Here is a 25,715-nt window from a genome sequence, read left to right as displayed (position 1 = left end):
AAAATATTTCATGTAATAGGAAACTAGAATAAGACACCTCTAAATAATCCATGGATTACCAACTTCTCAGCAATGTATGTAATTCTTCTGCTAAATAACCCATGGGTTAAAGAGGACATCACAATGGAAACTCCAAAGTACATAAAGTTAAGTATATCTTCTAAAAACCTACAGCAAATGTCATGTTTAACTGGGGAACATCAGATAATTCCCATAAAGTCAGAAAAAAAAACAATTATTTCTGCTATTATTTCAATAACACTACATTATATAGGAAAACTTAGTTATGAATATGACAGGAAAATATAAGGTATAAGGTTTGCCAATCTTGTCATAGACTTATAACAACACAAAAACCTCTAAACTGTTTAACCTAACAAATAAATTTAAGGCTTTTATGGGAAGATCAAGGGGTAACTTCAGCTTAATCTGTGATATTCTAGCCCTTTTCTTAAAAAAAAAAAAAACTGAAGCAAATAACTTACTATTTGTTAATTTGAGGTCACAGCTACATAAGTATTTGTTAACATTATTTTCTATTCTATAATGTTTTAACTTTTCAAAAGGGAAAGAAAACAATTTATTGCTGAAGTTCTGGGTCCTCAATGAACTCAAGGTCTGCTGGGGGATAGACTTATACATGGCTAATCATTCAGTAACAAAGATTTAGCATGTACTTACTGTGTGTCAGGCAGAGTTAGAGGGAGCAGGGTGTGACTTTTCAAAGTCCCTGACCTCCTGGAGCTTAGTAGGGGAGACAGCATCAGTCCCACTCCCGTCATGCCATCCCCTATTTGAGGACCTCCGTTCAAAATGACTGACTCTTACTATTATCCTATTAGTTTTGATGAAACATTTTCCCATTTGACCAAAATCAGCCAAGAGAATGATTATAGATAGCGTGCTTATGCCACGACCTTGAGGCAGAGTCCATAATATGCGGGAATAGACCAAGGTCCATTATATCTAATTAACCTGGATAACTGGCTGGTGACTGATGAAGACCTGGAGAACAGCTTTGCTTGTTCAAGTGTGCTAAGGAATTCAGCTCTTAAAGGATAAGAACTGAAGCAGAAAGCACCTCCCATCTTTACAATAGACCAGAGATCAGCAACGTCCTGTTTTTGTATGACCCTTGAGCCAAGCATTTTTTTTTTGTATTTTTAAAGGGTTGTTACACACACACACACACACACGACAGAGAGAAAGATCGCGAGCAAGAGAGAGAGAGAGAGAAATCAGCAACAGGGGATGTAATATGGCCGTCAGAGTCTTAGATATTTGCCATCTGGGCCTATACAGAATAAGTTTGTCAGCTCCTGCAGTAGAACAACAGTTCTCAAAGTGTAGTCCCTGACCAGCAGCATCAGCAGTATGTAGGAACTTGTTACAAATGCCAATTGTCAGTTCCCACCCAGAGTTAGACAGTTTAGGGGTGGGGCCCAGTAATCCCAGTTTTAACAAGCCCTCCTAATCATTCTGATATGTGCTGAAGCTGCAGAATCACTGTTATAGGCCAATGGCTTAATCCCATTATAAGAGATTACCTGTCTCTCAGTCTTAACAGTTTCACAAGAAAGTGGAAATTCAGAATATGTTGTGGCCAACCAGCAGAGAATAATCTTCAATAAATATTTTGTTCTTTTGTCTTGATCACACCCATTACTGACATTTACGCAGTCCAGCCAATAGACATAGCCCATCCAATACAGATGCTCTCTTAAGGCCCTAGAAGGACTTTCAGTGGATCTGTGCTCAGAGTCATGGAGAAATAAGAGATCCTAAAATGTTTTAAAGTACTATAATGATCTAGAGTTATATGTTTGCTGCTTTAGAACATTAACTGTTCTCTAGTTTTCATTATTAGAATACTGTTGTATTTTTTCAACCTTTATCTGAAATTTAGGCACATTTATAATAACAAAATACTTCCAAGATTTTCCTTACTGGTTAACTAATAGGTAAATTTGAATTTAGTCTTCCTTTCATGGTTAGCATTCTATCATATGTTTATAGAAATTCATTTGTATAGTGTTTAAGTTTTTCAGTGTTCTTGATCTGAGACTGTAGGTAGACAGACCTTATTTCCATTTTACAGAGAAGAATATAAGGCCTAGAGTGATTTGCTTAGCTTCACTATACATAGTAGCATGGATCTTCTAAGTCCATCACTCTATCCTGAATATGGCCAGAAATTTTCTTGCATTTGTTAGCCTTAAAACACAGTTTCTGACCTGTTGGTAGCATCACTAACCAACAAATGCAAGAGAAAAAAAGAAAAGTTATAGCTGGGCATAGTGGCGCATGCCTGTAATCCCAGCTACTCAGGAGGCTGAGGCAGGAGAATTGCCTGAACCCAGGAGGCGGAGGTTGCGGTGAGCCGAGATCGCGCCATTGCACTCCAGTCTGGGTAACAAGAGCAAAACTCCGTCTCAAAAAAAAAAAAAAAAAAAAAAAGAAAAGTTAAAAATAAAGTTTGCTATTTTACAAGAACTATAGTTTCTTTATCTTACAACACAATTTTTAAAAAATATTAATGTTTTTTATTTAAAAAACTGTGTGTGAGAGAGAAACGAAGTGAGTGAGAGAGAACATACACATGCATGTGTATGGAGAGAGATGAAAAGCTGAGACAGACAGGTCATCTTTACCCCGGAACATTTAATACTGTGTGTTCCTAGAGGCATATCACCATTGCCATATACCTTTAGTTCTTTCTCTGCCAAATTATGGACTTCACAGTTTATTTGGTGGTAATACACTTGTGTAAATATAAGAACAATTTACAGAGCAAAATTCACATAAGAACAAATAAATAGTAGAAATGGCCGATGAACCATACGGTGCTGATAGTTCATTAAGAAGGTTTCTTCATGAAGGATTGGCTGAAATTAGCTATTTTAAAGAAATACAGAGATGAGGCTTTAAAATCCACCACTTGGAATTAATGTTGGTTTTTGGTGTGGTTTTCACTGGTATTATGAGACAAGGTATCATTCGTGTATGAGGACAGGTATTAGGAGAACATACATATATCTGAGTACACACACACACACACACACACACACACACACACACACACATCTTTGTATAAAACTGAACCCTTCTGATATGGTTTCACTGTGTCTCCACCCAAATCTCATCTTGAATTATAACTCCCACAATTCCCATGTGTCATAGGAGGAACCCAGTGGGAGGTGATTGAATTGTAGAGTCAGGTTTTTCTTGCATTGTTCTCATGATAGTGAGTGAGTCTCGTGAGATACAGTGGTTTTAAAAATGAGAGTTTCCCTGCACAAGCTCTCTCTTTGCTTGCCACCATCCATGTAAGACATGAATTGCTCCTTCTCCTACTTGCCTTCTGCCATGATTGTAAGGCCTCCCCAGGCATGTGTAAGTCCATTAAACCTCTTTTTCTTCCTGGTCTCAGGTATGTCTTTATCAGCAACCATTATGAAAACAGACTAATACGTAAATATATATATATATCTATCCTATTAGTTCTGTCCCTCTAGAGAACCCTGACTACACCCTTTTACCCTAATCTCTACACTTTAATTGTTGATAGGTAAAGTTTTTCAAAAAAATATCCTAGGGGTGCATGTGTGTGTGTGTGCACGCATGTGTGTTTTTATATCTTTAGATAACCTTTTGAGTGTACATCTTTAGCATCTTTCTGTAACATCTTGTCTGTCCATTTTTGTGCTGCTGTAGCAAAATACCTGAAATTTCATCAGTCTTAGTCCATTTATCTTGCTATAAAGGAATACCTGAGGCTGAGTGATTTATAAAGAACAGAACACAGTAATTTATAAAGTACGGAAATTTATTTTCTCACAGTTTTGGAGGCTGGGCAGTCTCCGATCAAGGTGCCAGTATTTGTTGTCTAGTAAGGGCCTTCTTGTTGTGTCCTCCTGTGACAGCAAGTGGAAGGCAAGAGGAGGACACTGCTTCATGAAGCTTCTTTTATAACGGCCTTAATCCTACTCATGAGGGAGGAACCCTCATGGCCTAATCACCTCCTAAAGGCCCTATCCCTTAATCCTGTCACATTGGCCACACCTGAATTTAGGAGAGGATTGCTTCAAACCATAGCACATCTGAACTTACCAAAGGACTGGTTTTCTGAAAATTTCCAATCACTTGAGGGCTCAGTTGTCTGAAGGCTGTGTGTGAAAGCAGCAAATTGTGTTGACGTAAGCACAGTTAATTATCACCCTTGGCCTTGTGGTTCCAGGCCATGTTTTCCTTACCTTCAATGCTCAGTTTATTCTCTCTCTGCCTCTTCTATCTTTACCTCCCTCACCTTTCTCTTCTTTCTCTGTCTCATTCTAGCTATCTCTCCCCATCTCTTTCCCCTCACGCCTCTCTTCTGTCCTGTTGTCCTGTGTCTTCTTCTGCCTCTACTTTTCTCCTGCCTCTCTCCGCCAACCCCCATGTGCCTAAGCTCTCAAATCTTGATCTTCTCTTTTCTATCCCCCACTCTGATTTCATTTATATTTGTCCAGGGGTAAATAGTCAACAACTAGCATTTTCTATGTAAGGAAGTCCATTTTCTATGTAAGGAAGCATTTTATATGTAAGAAAGAACATTAATACAAATAATCATTTTAATATAAATGTGGGTTTCTAATTTCAAAGATCAACATTGCTGAAAGCTAGCAAAGAGCTGTGGGCTTTAAATTTCTTAGTAATGGGCATTCATTTGTTTATGGTATCCCTAGTGATGGTACTGGCAGTGGTGGTAAAAATGATAACAATAATGTTTTATTATTCTTAATATGGCTAATATCTATGAGTTTTTGCCACTTGCCAGATATTGTTCTAAGTAATTGGTTTTTAGAATATATCTGGGGACCCTAGGGGATGCCCAAGACTTTCAGAAAGCTATGAGGTCAAAACTATTTTCGTAATAATGCTAAGATACCATTTACCTTTTTCACTTTCTTTACATTTCCACTGATTACACAGAAGCAATGGTGTGTAATCAGTACTGGCTCCTTAGCCCAAATCCAGGCTGGTAGTCATTGTAGTCATCATTGTCAGCACTCTCAGTTTAAAAAAAAAAAAAAAAGCCAATTTGATTTTAGAAAGTCCCTGATAAAACAGTAAATTGTATTAAATCTTGACACTTGAGTGTATGTCCTTTCAGTGTTCTGTGTGACAAAATGGGGTGGTATGCATAAAACACTTCTGCATGATATGTATGTTTGAGGTGCCAGGTGAATTAGTCACCTGTTTCATAGGCCACCCTTTTTATTTGAAAAAAAGAAAAAAAAGGTGCTTTAAATACAGACGAATTTCCAAATAGCAGTGCTAAACAACAATTTCTCAGATTATCTACCACAGAACCACTCATTTAATAGATTAGAAAAATACAACCAGATATTAAAAGCCATATCCAAGGCAACACTCTACAAATGCATGATTTATGGCCTCATCATATATTTTATAGTGCTTTAAATTTCCAAGTACTTTCATATATGCTTTTTCATCCCATCCTCACACAGCACTGTGAGTATATAAAACAGCTTAAACATAAGGAAATTGAGACTCAAGGAAGACAATGCTCTGGATGCACTTTATATTTTCCTGGCCTTTCAGCTATTATCTCCGAAGCCCTGAAATAAGACAGTGCAAATCAAGAAGAGATACAATCTATAAAACCTGGCAACTAGCTAGATGCAGAAGAAAAGGAAATGAAGGAGCCAGGGAATTTCCTGAAGTTGTTTTGCTTTGTTTTGTTTTGTTTTTTGTATGAACTTAGGGAGGGTATGACTGAGAAAAAAATGAGAAGGAATAGATTCCATCAACGGATGTTTGTGGAAGTCCTTTTCATTGGCACTACTGTAATCTGCTTTGGAGGATGCTTAGATGTATAGACTGTCTGTCTCTACTGTCTATTTGGAAAATATGGCTTGTATGCCAGTAACTCTGATTCAAGGTAAAAGTGGTAAGCATCTTAAGAAAAGCTTAGTTCAAGTCCCATAAAAGTAATTGGTTTTGCACCAACCTAATGCTGAACTCAGGGAAAATTTTATGGAAGAGGGAGCATTGAAAGGAGACTTGGAGAATGGTAGCATCTGGATGTGCAGAGACAAGGAAAGTTCAATTACAGAATAATAAAGCAAGGCAAGGAAGGAGGAATGTCTGCTATGCAAGTTAGTAGGAATATAGTGTGTGTGTGTGCAACTGATGAGAAATTATTTTTATTAGAAATAATTATTCCAAGAAATTATTGGAAATGTTGGTCAGAGTCTGAAAACAGTAAATACCATAATATGGCATACATGGTCAGTTTTCCATAGGTACTTAATTTTTTTTTACTGTTTGTGTTGTTGTTTGTTTTTTGTCCTTACTTTTTGTATTTAGTTAATTTTGTTTATTTTTACTTTTTTTGAGACAGTCTCACTCTGTCACCCAAGCTGGAGTGCAGTGGCACATCTCAGCTCACTGCAACCTCTACTTCCCGGGTTCAAGCAGTTCTCTTGACTCAGCCTCCCTAGTAGCTAGGACTACAGGGTGTGCCACCACGCCCAGCTAATTTTTGTATTTTTAGTAGAGATGGGGTTTCACCATGTTGGCTAGGCTGGTCTAGAACTCCTAATCTCAGGTGATCCATCCACCTCAGCCTCCCAACGTGCTGGGGTTACAGGCATGAGCCACCACACCCAGCCTAGTTAATTGTTTTCTAATGACACTTGCCAAACAAATGTCTTTTTAAAGTACAACTTAGCTATTTCTTTACATATGAAATTTCTTTATTTTTCATTGACTTAAGATTTTCAAATTCAGATAACATAATTGATCTTCCTAGATGTTGGTATATAGTTTTAGAGAAGGCTGTACCAAAAATTTTACTCTGGTATAATTTTTAACATCTGTAGTGGCTTATTTAAACCTGCAGTCTTTAGATAACTGTATTCTCCTCACACTTAGAAATTCCATCAGTCTTAGTCCATTTGTGTTGCTACAAAGGAATACCTGAAGTTAAGTGATTTATAAAGAAAAGAGGTTTTTTTGGCCCATGGTTCTGCAGGCTATACAAGAAGCCTGGTGTCAGTATCCGCTTCTGGTCAGGACCTCAGGAATCTAGTACTCATGAGGTAAGGCGAAGGAAAGCAGGCATCACATGGTGAGAGAGAGAAGGCAAGAGAGAGAGAGAGGAGGAGGTACCAGGCTCTTTTCGACACTCAGATCTAGTGGGAACTAAGAGCAAGAATTCAGTCCTTGTCATGAGAATGACACCAAACCACTCATGAGGGATCCTCCCCATGACCCAAACACCTCCCACCAGGCCCCATTGCCAACATTGGGCATTAGATTTCAAGAAGAGACTTGGCGGAACCAAACAAATCATGTCCAAACAATAGCACCTTCAGTCTTTTAAATAGCACTTTTATCTGAACTACATCCCTGAGTCTATCCTCAAATAGCTTAACTTTGTCTTCAGAGTCTTTCTTCTCCTTTGGCATTAGTGGTTATTTTTCACTGCAGAATTAATCTGACTTGGATGTTTATTACTGTTTTTTCCCTAGATAAGTCAGATAAATATGATGCACGTGATGTTGAAAGACTACAACAAGATGATAACTGGGTTGAAAGTTACTTATCTTGGAGACATAATATTGTAGATGAAACACTGAAGATGCTCGATGAGAGTTTTCAGTGGAGGAAAGAAATTTCTGTCAATGGTAAGCTGTTCAATTTAACCTTGACTATAATATCTCCTGTATAAATGGTATTGTTTTACATTTATCTAATCATATATTTGCACATATTCCTAGCAGTCATCATAAACACCAGAAAATAATTATTTATAAAGATTCAGTAATCCTTTCAAAGGAACAGCTTATGGGTCCTTTAAGTAGGATTGTTCATAAGGAAATCAGATCACCAGGAAGCAGACTCACACTCAGATTCTTTATTCACAGCAGAGTTTCCTAATCTGTGTTTAATTCAGTACCATTAAGCAATAGCAAGACAGCATGTTTGCTACTAGGCCTAGAAATAAGGAGATACTGTACATTTTTCTCAGTTGTTGCCTATGTCTTTATCTCCATAATTCCTTGTGCTAATAGGTGCTCCATATAGAATTGGTAAATGAATGACAGTCCCCAAAAAATGCAATCTTACCCCAAGGAAACCTATGACAATCTTCTCTTTGTTTTTATTTTTGTGGGTACATAGTAGGTATGTATATTTTGGGGTACCTCTACCCTTAACTTCTTAATTTCCAAGTCTGCTGATAGATTGAATTTTTTTTTTCAAAAAATGGGCGTTTCAAGTCTCGGAGTTTTATAATGGTCTTCAAGTATATGAAGACCTGTTAGTTCTCGTCTCCAAAAAATTTAACAAGAAGAAACTTGCATAACTTCTGATTTCATTTAGACATAAAGCAGAATTTTCTGTCCTTGAGGATTATAACTTCTGAAGTGACTTTAGTCTGAAGACTTAATACAAAATAGTCAACAAATAAATCTAGAGCAGATACCCTCCTCACTCTTCATGCTTACAGAAGGAATCTCTGAGAAGGGGAGTAGTAAGAAATTATGATTGGAAATTTAACAACTATAGGTAATTTCAACAGTGAAGCATTTATTAACCAAATATCTATTTAATTTGATTAATTAATAACCCATTATTAACCAAATATTGTATTTGGTTAATTAATAACCCATTATTAACCAAATAATTGTTTTATATTTCTAAATCTGATATTTCTAAACCATTTCAGTACAGAATAAATGTTTAAACTCAACAATGCTTGTTTTCTTACATAGAATTGCTCTTTTCTGGTGGAAAATAGCAGAGATATGGTAAAAGGGGATGGGGAAAGAGAAATCTTTGAAAGGTCTTAAGGAACTGCTGGTAAATGAAACAAAAGTGTTGGCATTTGCTGCTTTGCTATGTTGGTTCTTAGCCTCACCAAAAACTGGAGAGGCACTCTGTCTTTTCCTCCTGCTGAAGTTCAAGCTCTCACATTTTTTCTTTTCTTTTCTTTTCTTTCTTTATTTTTTATTTTATTTATTTTATTTAGAGACAGGGTCTTGCTCTGTCAGCCAGGCTAGAATGCAGTGCTGTGATCATTGCTCACTGTAGCCTTCAACACCTAGGCTCAGATGAGCCCCCTGTCTCAGCTTCCTGAGTAGCTAGGACAAAGGGCATGTGCCACCATGCCTGGCTAGTTTTTTTTGTTTTTTTTTTTGAGACAGAATTTCGCTCTTGTTACCCAGGCTGGAGTGCTATGGCGCGATCTTGGCTCACCGCAACCTCCGCCTCCTGGGTTCAAGCAATTCTCCTGCCTCAGCCTCCCGAGTAGCTGGGACTACAGGCGTGCACCACCATGCCCGGCTAATTTTTGTTTTTTTTTTAGTAGAGACGGGGTTACATCTTGTTGACCAGGATGGTCTCAATCTCTTGACCTCGCGATCCAGCCGCCTCGGCCTCCCAAAGTGCTGGGATTATAGGCGTGAGCCACCGCGCCCGGCCCGCCTAGCTAATTTTTATATTTTTATTTTAATTTTTGTAGAGAGGGAGTCTCGCTGTGTTGCTTAGGCTGGTCTCAAACTCCTGGCCTCAAATGATACTCCTGTGTTGGCCTCTCAAATTGCTGGGATTATAGGCATGAGTCACCATGCCTGGCCACATTTTTCTTGAAGTATTTTCCACTTTCCTAAAGGTTTTTAAATGCATTAAAATCTACTAGATACCAAACTTCTTATTAGCTTGGTGTAAAAGTAATTGCAGAATTTGCCATTATGTTTAATGGCAAATACCACAGTTACTTTTGCACCAACCTAATAGAAAAATACCATTTCACTAAAGAAACCAAAGTAATATTTTTCTACTAATTCTGAGGCTGCAATGTGGATATTTACTGGAATGTTCTCTTGAAACTCTGATAGTGATACTTGTTTTCAAGTCATTATGTGAAACAATCAAAATGTGGAAATGTATCCACATAAATAATGACATGGCAAGGGAAATGGAGTTTGCCCATTTTGGTCACGTGTGTCATTATTTAATTTGTTTCCTTGGTAGGAAACACCACTTTCTATTGCCAGAGATATTTTTTCTTGAATGTTTGAATACATTATATCATTTTTAAATATCAGAACTACTACAGAACATTATCTTTATGAGTTTTATTTTTAAATCCCTAAATTACAACTACTGATCAAAGCTTACCACTTTTTAGATCTTAATGAATCCTCCATTCCCAGATGGTTATTGGAAATTGGTGTTATTTATCTCCATGGTTATGACAAAGAAGGTAACAAATTGTGTAAGTATATTTTATTTATGTACTGGTTTTTCAAGATTTTGAGATTGACATATCTATCTCAACTGAATTAAGAACTGGCAGAACATTCTCCATCTGTAGCACTCCTCAAGTCTTCTGCAATGAAGGATTGGTAGGACCATCTTTATGGAGTGTTAAATACTTAGTAGCTGTGCATACTGTTTGTGTTATAATAAAGTAGACAATAAAGGCAAATGCTGCATCCTATGGCATAAACAGTTATTTAATTCAGAGTCATTATCTTCTTTCTAATCTGACTGTGATATTAAAATTCAACTTAGTATTTTTATGGAGAATTTTTTTGACAGTCACTAAAGGTTGCTAAATAGGCCTTTTTCAAGTCTCCCATAATCTCACTCTAGCTTTTTCTGAAATGTGTATTATAATGAAAGGAACAGTAACAATCATCTCTTTTGTTCCAGTGACTCCCTTGTTACCCCTCTCTCCCACTTGCCCCAAATCCAGCCTGGTTTTATACCAAGGATGTGGCTTGGCAGGTGTGTTCAAGCCCCATACTAAACAGATGTCCTGCACTTATCTTCACTTCTCCATAACACGGGGTCTGTTCCTGTTTCAGCAATACTCTTTTTGCATTTTCTTATGGCCACCTCCTTCTTTTCAACCTTTTTTTCTCATTTTTCTTCTTCTGCCTATCCCTTAAAGGTGTCTCCCAGGCTTTATTCTTTCTTGCTTCTTTTACTTTACAGTACAGCTGATACAGTCTCCTTGGGTGATAATCGTGAGCATCTTGGCAGCTTTAGCTACCTCCCCAACACATTATTGACCCCACACTGTCCCCAGGCCACATGCACATACCTAGCTACCCACCAACTGGCCCCACCTGACTGTCAGCGGCCTTCAGCACAACATATAACTGAATATCCATGTCCCTCCACTTGCTCACTTTCTGTATTGCCCACCTCAGTCCCACTCATTGGCTCTTCCTCTAATATACCTTCAATTTGGCCTTTTTTCCATCCTCACTAGCTACATCCTCAATTCAGTTTCTAACTACTACCCTTTTGCATCTAGTCCCTTCCCAGGTCATAGCTTGGTGGGTTTCCTTCTCTGCCTCCTCCACTCTACCCTCTGTGCTATTGCCTGAAAGGTGTTCTAAAATAGGAAAATCAAAACGCCCTAGAGTTTCATTGAGAGTCCTTAAAGTCCAGTTCTTTCCTCTTTAGCTTTTCCTCTCACCACTCATCACATTTTGTCTTAGCTGCCACCACCTGAACAGTTTTCCATGTTCCACACACATGCATGGCATTGGCTCATGCCTCCATTACCCTGTGTCAGTATCTTTCCTCTGGATGGAACATTTTTTCCAGTCCTTGACAAAACCAATGACTTTCTTTTTTGTTAAGCACAACGCAGAGCACATTTAGATTATTATCAAATAGTGTTTGTTCACCTGTACTTTCTTTTCCCTCTTACTTGCAAGTGAAGTTTGTTCATTTCCTAAGGGAAAGAAATACAGTCTATCTCTGCTACTCTAAGTCTCCCAAGTGCAACTGTTTCTCACTGAAAATAGGAAAGATGTTTTTGATCTAAGAAACAAAAAATGAATTGTAAATGAAAAATGTCAAGGGAAAGGCAATATATATGTATAATAATATAACGCCCTAAGTCTTTTTATCTTCTGTTTAAAGTCTGGATCAGGGTGAAGCATCATATAAAAGACCAGAAAACCATATTGGACAAAAAGAAGCTCATAGCATTCTGGTTGGAACGTTATGCTAAGAGGGAAAATGGGAAACCTGTAACAGTGATGTTCGACCTGTCAGAAACTGGAATAAACAGCATTGTAAGCATTTTTTGTTCATTCTAAGTCAGTGTTTATCATGGCTTCCTCCCTTTCTCCTGTCCTTGCTGCCAACCACATATTGCCGTAAAATTGAGCTAACTAACTTATATTAGGGATTTATTTTTTTGCCTTGCAATGTGAGTGTAGTCAAACATGGAATAGGGTTTGCAAAGAATTAAATGTGCTTCTGTATTTGGCATTGAAACTGTTGATTTCCTAGAAATGTTCCTTGTCTGAGACACAGGATGGAGAGGTAGGATGTTGAGGCTGGCAAGGTATGAATCGATGTGTTAACTGAACTTTTATATCAAAGCTAATATCCTATAGCACCTGCTCCAATGTGTGGCCAGAGTAATATATTCAGGAAATATCAAGTAAGGTAATATACGATCTCAAATTTGTTATATTCATTCCATGTTTTACACTTGCAAGATGGTCACATGAGTTTTGCACATATAACATTTAGTGATTTTATTGAGTGTTTTTGTTTGCTTGTTTGGATTTGTTTTCTATCTGTTTGATTTGGTTAGCTTTGAAAACCAGCTTTCTTCAGGTAATTTTGCCAAGCTTGAAAAATAAGTAAAGCCTACTGGCCTTTACTTTGGGTCTTTGTGACCTTAGTGATACCTACAAACACTTCAGCAGCAATTGAGATCACTTGGCACATTTATTCTAACTACTGTCTCTTATATTTAATCTGTAGCTGATTCTGATAGCAGTAATGTATTCGCAAACGTGTTCAGGGCAGTGTTGAAATACTTTTGGAATTCCATTTGGCAAAGTATGTTAAGAACCTTAAAGTGTTTGTATTTATATTCCTTGCCTGGTAACCAACTTCTGAAAATCTGTTTTAAAGAAAGAATGCTGAGTACAGAAAAAGCACCATACATCAAAATATTTTCTCAGTGTCATTTAAAATAATGAAAAATTAGAGAAAAATGTAAATGTTCAACATGATGAAATGACAAATTATGGTATTTCTAATTGATGGAGTATATTAAGCTATGTAAAATGGTGTTTATAAGGAATTTATAGTAATATTGGTGAGCATGCTTTTTTCTGAGATGAAAAAAGCTGTATGATTATACATACTATAATATGTATGTATACTATACCATGGCAATACATAGCCCAACAAAGGAAATCGTAGACATAACAAACAAAAAACAGGCTAGAGAGAACTGCTAACAAGAGCTTGTTTGGAGTGGTGGGACCACAAATTTTTTTTCATGTTTCTATTTCTCTTCTCTTTTTATTTTTCAAGGATCCAATGCCCTGGAGTTTTCCAACCTAGTTTCCCTAACAGTGGGTTTTAAATTAGAGAGTAAATTATTTTATATCCAAAATCAAAATCAATTTGCCTAGATAAATAAACAGTCCATAAAAATATATTATGATTCTGTTATCCTTTGAATATGATAGTTTCCCTAATTATTAACCCAGAATCATGAAGAATAAATGTTAATTTTTTTATTGCCACATAATAGGGACAGAGAATTGACTTGAACTGTTTTATTTTTTCAAGCTACTTATATGATTTCTCACCATCTTCAATTTGTAAATAAGGTGTATTTGCACTACTAAGTGTTTAAGTCATTAATGTTTAAAAATATTTGAATCTTACTGAATAATTTATTTTTATAAATGACCCTTTCATGATTCACAATGGATTTAAGTGAGCTTATAAAGATGTCTACAAAATCTCAAGGTAAAAAATAAGAAAATCATTTGTTAGAGTTGGAACACCAGTTTGATTCTAAGCTTTCAGCTACCTGCCTAAAAGAAATGCAATCATTTATTAAAATTATTCAGCGGCCATAACTTACAACCAGTGTCTTAGAAGTATATCCGTTCCTAATACTTGAACTAGAAAGTCTTTCATGGGTCCTCAAAAGGACATTTTACAAAATAATGAATAACAGCCTCAAAAACATCCTTATAGAATGCTGAGCAATAGGGTTGATGGAGCTATTTCTTGTAGTCTCCATTAATAGAATACACCAGTGGCATTTTATCAGATCCACTTGAATTAGCAGTAACTCAAGATTTTATGAAGAAGGATATTCAATTAAATAAATGATAGAAACAAGAATGTTAGACCAACACTATTTAGACAAAGTCTCTGGGGGCCATAAATTATAAACTAGGTAACCAAATTTTTATATAACTGGTTCTTTTCAGCTATTTCCTTTGACTGTTACTTAACTACCAATTATGAAAACTCCATGCACGGTGGCTATAATGATTAGTTACAAAGGTATTATTACATATTAGGATTTATCCCATAACAAATACTTAAGATAGTTAAAAGGATGCCTACTTTTAGTTTGCTGCAATTAAAGATGCTGCAACTAACATGCCAGGGATGAATTTATAGACTCTCATCTCTAGGACAACCCACCTTGACAGTAATTATGATGGATTTCAGTTTGCTTGGTTATATCTTTCATCCCACAGTCTTTATAAGATGGCCAATCAGAATTAGTGAATCAGTGTGTGGCCATGGAGTGAAATGACCCATGGAAGTAATAACCTTAATGACCTAATTTCCTGTTGCTGTGCAGTAGAACCAACCAGATAGCTACGTTTATAGTCTCCCAGAAATCAGAATCAATGAACAACACTTGAATATAAACTAAAAAACTAATTCTAGGTCTCTAAATAAAATGAAAAAAGCCAGAAATGGAGTAGATACAGCAGGCCAATATGATTAGATTAAGTATTGTGTTAAAAAAGGGTAGATAAAATTTATTGACCCTATGATGAGGTGTAAAAATTAGGATTAAAAAGCAAATATATGAGAATTTACATACATATGTATTATCATTCCAAGTAGTCAGATTATAAACTGTATACTTGTTTCAATAATTCTTTATTCAACAGATTTTTAGAATTTCTCTATGGAGATTGGTTTTAGATCCATTTTATAACCAATTGCCTTAGCAGCCTGAAGTATGTAACTAGTTTGAGGTAATGTGAATAATTTTTAAAACATCACTAAGCATCTAGTTTCTTCAAGTAATTTTAGGGCTTATTATTATAAATAGCTTAATGATCTAAAACCTTAATCCTTGGGAATATAGATATTTACATATGAGCTCATATTTTAAAGAATTTAATAATTGTCTCATTTGTATTTAATAATTTATCACCTTTAGAAATGTGCAATTTTAAGTTCTTAAATGTGGACAGTCTTAAAGATTTAATCTTTATTTTAGGACATGGACTTTGTACGCTTTATCATCAACTGCTTTAAGGTTTATTACCCTAAATACCTCTGTAAGTAACTTACTCCTTTATAAAAATATAACATATTGAAACTGTAGACAATGTCTGAGAATTGTGAAGCCTTATGTTATTATAGACTTTCATACCTAAAACTTTGTTTTCTGATGAAGAATTTTAAATATGTTCATAGATATTATTTCAGTACATACAGAGGAAAGCTTTTCATAAGTATTCATTGTTCTTCACAGTTAATTTTAGGAGTTTAAGTTCTAAACCATATAGATGGCATTCTATAACACACACACCCTCTCGCACACCTAGGTACATAAAAGCATACATTTATTTTAAGATTATCTCATTTTTACTAATATTTCAATTTAGAAATTCATTTCAAATAGTATTTATTATAAGAAACTTCTTGCATACAAGAACAGATAAGCAGTACTGATAAAGTACACTGTATGATAAGCAGTGTTGATATGTAAAATACACTGGTACCAATTGCTACTTAAAAATTGTCATTAAGAAAATGCTTGACTAGAAGTTACTACAGTTGAATCTGGTGTTTGGAGTTTGATTGTTTACAATTGTGACTATTCTATTAATTACCTGAATGAAGCACTCCTAAACCTTATATACTCTATTTTTTACTTGTTGAATTTGTATGATGGGTTCCCCCTAGGGAAGTCAAGATGCCATCTCACATAAACAGTCAAGTATATTTAACCCCAATGGTTTAAAACTGAAAACAGAAGAGAGGCAACAGGGACATCAGAAAATGGGAATTTACAGATCTGCCTGAGCATACTCCTAGTAAACAGCAAATTAGATCTTTTGGGACTTGTGACTCAGGTGACATTAAAGCATAAAATCCCTAAATTGTCTTAATTTGGCATATTCATTTTATTGTTGTTAATGTGAAGTGAGAAATAGACAGATATCATAATGGGTATCAAGAGTCAGTGCCACCCCTAGCTCTATACTCTCATCTTTTCAGAGAGAATATTCATGAATATTTTTAGGTAAAAAGAATGATCAGTAGTGTCCAGTTTGGGAAACCTATACTATCTTCGGTTCCTTATGGATTTTTCCTGTATCTAGCATGTACCCTGATTCTTTAAGGCTCCTGAACAGTGCCAGTCATTGGTCAGTAGGGAATCACTATGCCATCGTTTCAGTTTGTTGCTCTTATGGACAAAATGAAAAAAATATCCACTTAATCATTGAAATATCTAAAGGAGTTTGTGAAGAGCCACTTCTCAATAGTATAAGTATTATTATTACTTTGTAAAATACATCTGAGATTCTTTTGAGAGAACTATTAAAAAGTTAATAAATCTATATAAAGATGAATTGTAATACTATTCATCTTAATTAACTAGAGATTATATATATATATATTCTACCTACATAATGTAATTTTGCAGACATTGAACTTCATGGAATCTTAATTGATTATGCTTCAAAATCTGTCATGAAGAATAACTATCATATCTTAAAATCTTGAGTCCACATCATTTTAAGCATATCCCAGATGAAGACTGGGATACTAAGCTCCAGGGTGCCTCTTTACAGATGCCTTTTTCCTTAAATGTACTTTACCTGTTCTACATTAATACAACCACTCTAGGAGGTTCTCTGCTCAAGAGAAGAGTGAAATTACATTTTGATTCCTCTGGAATGGAAGAATGAATTGAATCTCAAACCTTTGCGGTTTCTGGTTCTTTCTCACAGTTGTTAATAGGGCTGTTATGAATACTTTGGAATTATTAGCTTCCTGGAGCTCATAATATAAAGTGAAAATAATTTTTGTTTCTTAAAACATAGTGATGTATTAAAAGGGGAGGGGGAAACTGTGAGACTAGTTTAACAATATAATCTCTAGAAAATTATAATTGAAACCATAAATTAGGCCTGGAAATGTTTTTAAAGTTCAGTGGCCTCAGCACTACTATGACATGCCAGATCCAAAGACTCCATTTATCCATTTAACTGTTTTCTTTTGTACCTCTCTACAAACAACAAAAGCAGTGAATGACAAAAGAACAGGCTGTTTACCAGAGGACAGTGACAGTGCACTATTGATTTCTCACAAGTCCCCCTCCTAGGCTGGCACCTCACCATTGTGATATGCTAGTTCAGTTCCAGCAGCACATGGAATACTATTCATGATACTATTCACTGAATTAGAGCTCAGTCAACAAGCTCAGTCTTTACTTACATTTAGGTGACTAGTTTTTCCTAGGCCAGGTTTAAGTGATATTATTATAGAGGTACAAATTCACATTCAATTAATTTTTTTTCATCTTTCAGCAAAAATAGTGATCTTTGACATGCCTTGGTTAATGAATGGTGAGTATATTATTTATGCTTTCTTAAAACAAAATGTCAGCTTTTCTTCTTTACTTTGCAATTTAGCCATATTTCTACAATTGTTTAAAAAATGTTTATATTTTTCTCTGCATGCACTCTTAAGAGACTGGAGCTAGAACACTCAAAGGCTATTCCTGAGCAAACAGGGCTAATATTCTATACCCAGTATCTGGGGGCACCCATTATTCTTCTTTTAAAACAGCCTTGTCGGGCATAGTGTTGCATACCTGCAGTCCTAGCTACTCAGGAGACTGAGGCAGGAGGATCACTTGAACCCATGAGTTTGAGGCCAGCCTAGGCAAATAATGAGACCCATCTCTTAAAAAAAATTAACAGCCTCAAAATATTCAACCGTTAAGCTAATACTGTAGTCAGAAGCCTCAATTTGTCATACACAGATATGGTATGTCACAAACGGGCCTTGTCTAGGTTTTCTCATGGGCTTCAGGTATTGAGGAAGAAAGTGGAATCAGTCTGAAACTCACCCCAAATCACTGTAGTAACATGACCCTTCTGATAGTCATGCTATATTTTTTGGTAACATTTTTTTGAAAAAGCCATTGATAAGCTGTTTTGACCAACTTTATTTGTGTTTGCAAAAGTCAGTTGTTACATAGAAAGCAATAGAGAAAATCAACAAATCCAAAACTTGGTTCTTTGAAAAATGCAGCACAATTGACAAACCTTTAGCTAATAAAGAAGAAAAGGAAAGACTCAAATTATTAAAATCTGTAATGAAAGAAGGGACCATGACTATTGACCTTATAGAAATAAAAAAGGCCTATAAGGGGATACTGTGAATAATTATATGCAAAGAAATTAGATAACCTACGTGAAGTGAACAAATTCTTAGAAAGACACAAACTACTGAAACTGATTCAAGAAGAATCAGAATAGAAGTACAAAAAAGGAAGTTGAATTAGTAATCAAAAACTTCCCACGAAGAAAAGCCCAGGCCCAGATGGCTTCACTGGTAAATTCTGTGAAATATTTAAAGAAGACTCAACATGAATCCTTCACAAATTCTTCCAAAAAAATAGAAGAGGAGGGAATACTTTCCAACTTATTTTATGAGGCAAGTATCACCATAATATATAACCATAATACCAAACATCACAGGAAAGGAAAACTACAGACTGGTATTCCTTATGAAAATAGATGCAACAGTCCTCAACTGAGTACTAGCAGATTGAATCCAGCAGCATATAAAAAGGATTATACACCATGACCAAGTGGGGTGTATCTCAGGAATGCAAAGTGGGCTCAACATGTGAAAATCAATTAATGTAACCCACCATATTAATATAATGAAGGGGAAAATGACATGATCATCTCAAGAGACACAGAAAAAGCATTTGACAAAATCTAGTACCCTCTCATGATAAAAGTACTTAACAAACTAGCAACATAAGGTGCAAAGAGTTCTAACAACTCTCAAGTTAGAGACCACAATAGTCCACAGAAGACCACCCCTATTTCTGACACAAACTGCAAGTTCAGGAGGTGTTCAAAATTGCCCTGAGGTTTGATCATTCTAGTGAAGGACTCAGAACTCACTGAAAACTATTATATTCACAATTCTGGTTTATTACAGGTCTTTCCCTGTAATTTAGATTAAGGTCAACCAAGGAAAGTAAACTATAGGGCAGAGTTCAGGGAATTACCAAATGTAGAGCACATTACTTCACTGGCATCAATTTGTGGCAATGTGCATGGAGTTTGTTAACCTGGGAAGCTCACCCAAGCCTCAGTGTTCAGAGTTTTTATTGGAACTCCATTATGTAAGCATGATTGATTACCCATGTGGTTGATCTTAGTCTTCAGTCTCCCCGAAGGTCTACTGATACCATCTAACCCAAACCTCTACCCTGAATCACATTGTTGCTCCTACCCTAAGTCATATTGTTCCAGTGTCCCTCAAGGCCCCCAGACAAACAAAGACAATCCTATCAGGCATGAAGATTGCCTCTCAGAAGCTGAGGACAAAGGCCAGACCTGTCTTTGGATAAGGCTAATCCTTCACAGAAGAGAACTTCCTCCACCTGTTTATAAAGGGTATATATGAAAAACCTGAATCTATGAAAACCCATAGCTAACAACTTACTTAGCAGGGAAAGAATGGATGCTTTCCCCCTAAGATCAGTAACTCAACAAAGCTGCCTGCTCTTACCATTTCTATTAATAAAAGAAGTTCAAGACATAGACACTGAAAATTACAAAACATCATTTTGGTAAATTCAAGACATACATAAATAAAAAGACATCTTGTTCATGGATTGGAAGACTTAATACAGTCTCTCTTCAGTATCCATGGGAGACTGGTTCCAGAAACCCTCCCCTACCACCACCAGAGACTCCAAAATCCTTGAATGCTCAAGTCCCTCAAATAAAATGGTATAGTATTTGCATGTAACTGACACACATCTTCCTGTATACCTTTTTTATTTTTTTTTGAGATGGGTCTCATTCTGTCACCTAGGCTGGAGTGCATTAGCATGATCTCGGCTCACTACATCCTCTGCCTCCCAGGTTCAAAAGAGTCTACTGCCTCAGCCTCCCAAGAAGCTGGGACTACAGGCACCTGCCACCACACCCAGCTAATTTTTGTACTTTTAGTAGAAACAGGGTTTCATCATGTTGGCCAGGCTGGTCTGGTCTTGAACTCCTGACCTCAAGTGCTCCTCCTGCCCCGGCCTCCCAAAGTGCTGGGATTAAGGCATAAGCCATCACACCTGGCCCCTCCCATATACTTTAAATCATCTTTATATTATTTATAATACCGAACACAATGTGCTATATAATTATTCTACTCTATTGTTTCTTATTTATATTTTTGTCATATTGGTTTTATTTTTTAATATTTTCAATTGCGGTTGGTCAATCAAAAATCCATGGATGTGAAACCTGCGGATATGGAGGGCCAACTGTATTGTTAAGATGGCAACACTTCCCTAATTGATACACTGATTCAGTGAAGTCCCTGTCAAAAGCCCAGCTGCCTTGTTTGCGGAAATGGATATGCTTGTCCTAAAATTCATATGAAAATGCAAGAAACCCAGAGTAGTCAAATCTTGAAACACAGAATTGGAGTACTTACACTTCCTGATTTCACAATTTACTACAAAGCTACAGCAATCAAGACATTGGGCATGTATGAGTATAAGGATAAACACATAGATCAATGAAATTGAATTGAGGGTCCAGATATAAGCCCTAATGTTTATTATGGTCAGTTGATTTTTTCCACAGTGGTACTAAAACAATTCAGTAGAGAAATACGGCTTTTTAAATAAAAGTAGCTGGGACAACTGGATATCCACATTCAAAGGAATGAAGTTGGACCCTGTCTCACATCATATATAAAAATTAAAATGGATCAGTTATCTAAATGTAAGAGCTAAATCTCTTAGAAGAAAACACAGGAGTAAATCCTTGTGCTTGGATTGGGCAATGGTTTCTTAGATATGACAACAAAAGCACAAGCAACAAAGGAAACAAACAGATAACATTGGACTGCATTAAAATTGAAAACTTGTCCCTTCAAGGACACTAACAAGTAGGTTTTTACCTTATATAAAACAATTTTAACTTATATAAAACAATTCTCAGAATGGAAGAAATCATTTACAAATAATATATTTGATGAGGGACTTATTCTAGAATATATAAAGAACTCTTACAATGCAACATTAAAAAGATAAGTGACTGGGCATCGTGACTCACACCTGTAATCCTAGCACTTTGGGAGGCCAAGGTGGGCAGATCGCCTGAGGTCAGGAGTTCGAGACCAGCCTGGCTAACATGGTAAAACCTTGTCTCTACTAAAAATACAAAATTAGCCGGGCATGGTGGCATGCACCTGTAATCCCAGCTACTCAGCAGGCTGAGGCAGGAGAATCGCTTGAACCCCAGAGACAAAGGTTGCAGTAAGTCAAGATCGCACAATTGCACTCCAGCCTAGGCAACAAGAGGGAAACTCTGTCTCAAAGAAAAAAAAAAAAAGACAACCCAATTATAAACGAGTGAAAGATTTGAATAGGTGTTTTTCTAAAGAAGATAAACAAATGGGCAATAAGCACATAAAGAGATGCTGAACATCAGTAATCATTAGAGAAATCTAAGTCAAAACCAAGTGAGATGTGATTTCACACCTACTAGGATGGCTAGAATCAAAAGGACACAATAACAGGTATTGGCAAGGATGTGGAGAAATTGGAAGCCTCATACACTACTGGTGAGAATGTTAAGATCATACAGCCACATTAGAAAACAGTTTGGTAGCTAAACATAGAATTACCATATGACCCAGAATTGCACTCCTTAGTCTACAGAAAAACCTGTACACGAATGTTCATAGAAGCATTAGTCATAATAACAAAAAGTGGAAACAGCCTAAATAGTTGCTGAATGGATAAATATTGCATATCTGTAAAATGGACAATTATTCAGTCATAAAAGGGAATTAAGTACTGATGCATGCTACATTATGAATGAACCTTGAAAACATGCCAAGTGAAGAAAGCTAGTAGAAAAAGCCACATGTTGTATGATTGCATTTATATAAAATTCCAAAATAAGCAAATCCATGAAGACAGAAAATAGATTAGTAGTTGCTAAGGACTTAGAGAAGGAGGCATAAAGAGAGATTGCCATATAAAGGTTCTTTTTGGTGTGATGAAAATGTTCTAGATTAGATTGTGTGATAGTTGCACAATTCTGTGAATATACTAAAAACCATTGACTTGTATAAAGGGGGAATTTTATGGCATGTAAATTCTCTCTCAATAAAGTCATGAAAAATTAAATTTAGCACATGAATTCAAGTAGCATAGCTTCAAACATGTCAACTCACAAACATTTTAAATTGAAATTAATGAAAATTTACAAAGAAAGAAAAACCAAAAAAAAGAAACGAAATTAATGAACATTTGAGTGTTATGTAAAAAAACTTATAGTTAGCCAAAATAAAAATGTAATTCTCTGAACTACTTAATGTTTATCATGCTGTTCTTATTTTCTGTTTTTTAATTCACAGTTTTGCAAATTTAATGTAGTATTTCTCTTTTAATTTCTTAAAAATGTACTTAGAATGTCACAGTGGAAATGAGGTTTAAAAATTAAGTATAAATAAGAAATGACATGACAGAACAAGATTGTAATTACCAAACAGCTGTGTTTGGTAACAGAACAGTACACTTCGTGCCACTGCACTCCAGCCTAGGTGACAGAGTTAGACTCTGTCTCAAAAAAAAAAAAAAAAAAAAGTTTATTTTTGAGATTCTGTAAGTTCCCCACAGTTATATAAACTGCAAGGCCTGGGAGAGAGGCAGAGAAGTTTAGGGTTAGAAAGGAAGTCTGGATCCAGCTCACACTTATAATGAGAAGGGCTGTTTCTTTCTTTCTCTTCCTGACTCGCTGTTTAAGAAGGTTTTTCAGATTGAGAGTTTATCAGAACCATAAGGTAAATTACTCTTTCCGTACTATTATGCAGTTATTTCCTGAATTATATTGCTGTTTGATTCAGTGTCTGGAAATCTAAATAGATGGGATCATTGATGGATCTGTTCAGAGGCCAAAACCCTGATAAGTTTATTAATGAACATCAGGGTAATTTAATCTTCCTGAATCCTCACAGAACATTTGAAACCTGTAAGGGAGAGCCACAGTGTAAACACCTACAGAAATTAGAGAATGTGAATTAACTACAACATCAGGTCAAGATAAATATTAACGGATTATAGCTCAAACTGATTTCAGAAGACCTGGGTTAGCACTTATGGTAAATTAATTGAGAAAGAGGAGTGAAGAGAATTTTAATGAAGTGACTGGTTTTTCTTCAGCTGCTTTCAAAATTGTGAAAAGCTGGCTTGGTCCAGAAGCAGTGAGCTTGCTGAAGTTTACAAGCAAAAATGAAGTCCAGGACTATGTCAGTGTAGAATACCTGCCTCCCCACATGGGTGGAACTGTAAGTATAATATTTGAAACTTGTTTATAAAACAATACCGGATAATGGCACATTAGGCTCTATACTTTCCTCAAGGAAAAAAAGAAAAGTAGTATCACAACACACAAAGAAATATCACAGATACCCCAAAATAGTAGGTAGTGCTACATATAATTTTAAAGTTTTAAAGTTGTTAATTTTTTATTTTTTAATAGGCAATATATTTATGTGATTCTAAACTAAAGAGTATTCAGAAGAATCATCAGAAATAAGTGTTCAGTAAAAATGTCTCCTCCTACTTCCATTTCCAACCACCATATTCCCCTCCCCAGCTGAATTTCTTGTATTAATTTGCAGGGATATATGTTACCTATATAAACAAATAGATGTAGTATATAATTCTTCCTCCCTCTCATCTCTTCTAAACAGTTTGTGTATTTATGTGCTAGTGTGCATCCTGCTTTTCTTTTCACAGCATGTCTTATCATTCCAAATCAATATGTAGCAGGCTTTCAAACTCTTGTTTATGGCTGCATAGTATTCTACTATCTAGACATAAGTTAGTGAATTTCCTCTTGATGTGTCTTTAGTGTGCTTCTAATTGCTTGCTTTTCACCGTTCGTTTTAGTTAAAAATATACTATTAAGCATATACTATCAAGATTTTTTTGAACTGATCTTTACTACTTATAAACTGTACAACTTATAGACTTGCTACACTTTGGATTAACTTGATAATATTTCACTTTTTTGATTTTTTCCAATCTATTTTGTATACTGCCTGCCTGGCAAAATTGTATTCAATCAGAACTAGCAAGAGGAATAGTTTTGGTATGTCCTTCTGTTTATTGTCTTTGATTAGAAAAGACCTGATATTTTTAATTCGAAATCTGCTTCTTTTTTATTCTGAGGCTTTATATTTCACATTTTAACCTAGAAAAACTAAATACAGTTTATATCAGGTGCTATGCTTGATTTAAAATGTGATTTTATTTGATTTAACAACTTGCTCATAAAATTGTTATATCTTAAATAATTATAATCACATAATTCATAACATTTTAAATGATGTTAATTTTATGTATAGAAAAGGTTATTTCATTTCCCCTCTGTTCTTAGTGATATGTTTCTTTAGAATTACAATCAAAATTATAGTAGCACTATTTTTTTTTTTTTTTTTGGAGACAGAGTCTCACTCTTGTCACCCAGGCTGGAGTGCAGTGACATGACCTCGGCTCACTACAACCTCCACCTCCCAGGTTCAAATGATTCTCCTGCCTCAGCCTACCGAGTAGCTGAGACTACAGGCACACACCACCACACCCAGCTAATTTTTCTAATTTTAGTAGAGACAGGGTTTCACTATATTGGTCAGGCTGGTCTCAAACTCCTGACCTCAGGTGATCCACCTGCCTCGGCCTCCCAAAGTGCTGGGATTACAGGTGTGAGCCACCGAGCCCAGCTACTATTTTTTAACATTAATTTTTAAGTATTTTTTCAAAGAGTAATACATATGCATGATTTTTTTATAAAGTAAACACAGTACCAGAAATTGAAAAGTATAACAGTATCATGAAAACTACATCTCCTTTCCCAGGTCAGTGCCCACTGCCACTCCCTAGAGATGGTCACCGCTAAGTTTTCTATCCCTCTGGAGTTATCTATTAAAGTTTTTTACACAGATGGTCACATACCATATATATTGTCCAGTTGGACTTTTTTCACATCCTTTATTTTGTAGGTTATACCATATTGATTCACAGAAGTCTATCTCATTTGTAAACCATGGCAGTATATTCCATTGTGTGGATGAATATAACATCATTTATTTAATCACTCCTCTTTTGAAGGACTGCACTGCTAGTTGTATTCTAATTTTTGCCATTACTAGTTTTGCTGCAGTGAATATCCTTATAATAACTCTTAATATATGGGTGCAGCAAAAATCAGTGAGTATAGTTTTTAATTTTGATAGCTGTTGCCAAATTTTCTCTAAAGAGATTGCATCCATTTACCAATAATGTGTGAGAATTCTTGAACCACCTCCTTGCCAGCATCACA

General features: G+C 35.9%; 1 protein-coding gene across 3 annotated transcripts in view; it reads left to right on the top strand.

Annotated features, from left to right (window-relative positions):
• The window catches only part of MOSPD2 (motile sperm domain containing 2), a 48,408-nt gene that overhangs the window by 10,767 nt on the left and 11,926 nt on the right, over positions 1–25,715 (top strand). For all 3 annotated transcript variants that reach the window (XR_010338167.1, XM_012434860.3, XM_064364511.1), the window contains exons 3-8: positions 7,539–7,694; positions 10,202–10,288; positions 11,956–12,110; positions 15,329–15,389; positions 17,652–17,690; positions 23,552–23,676. Coding sequence is in view for 2 of the 3 variants with exons in the window: in XM_012434860.3 (XP_012290283.1) it covers positions 7,539–7,694; positions 10,202–10,288; positions 11,956–12,110; positions 15,329–15,389; positions 17,652–17,690; positions 23,552–23,676 (623 nt within the window). In the remaining variant the exon portion in view is untranslated. The remainder of the gene's footprint in view (positions 1–7,538; positions 7,695–10,201; positions 10,289–11,955; positions 12,111–15,328; positions 15,390–17,651; positions 17,691–23,551; positions 23,677–25,715) is intronic.

Source organism: Aotus nancymaae, unplaced genomic scaffold (genome assembly GCF_030222135.1).
Source record: "Aotus nancymaae isolate 86718 unplaced genomic scaffold, 86718_ANA_hifiasm-v0.15.2.pri h1tg000058l, whole genome shotgun sequence".
Lineage (NCBI taxonomy): Eukaryota > Metazoa > Chordata > Mammalia > Primates > Aotidae > Aotus > Aotus nancymaae.
The sequence above is the reverse complement of the archived record's forward strand: the minus strand, read 5'-3'. Positions and strand labels throughout refer to the sequence as shown.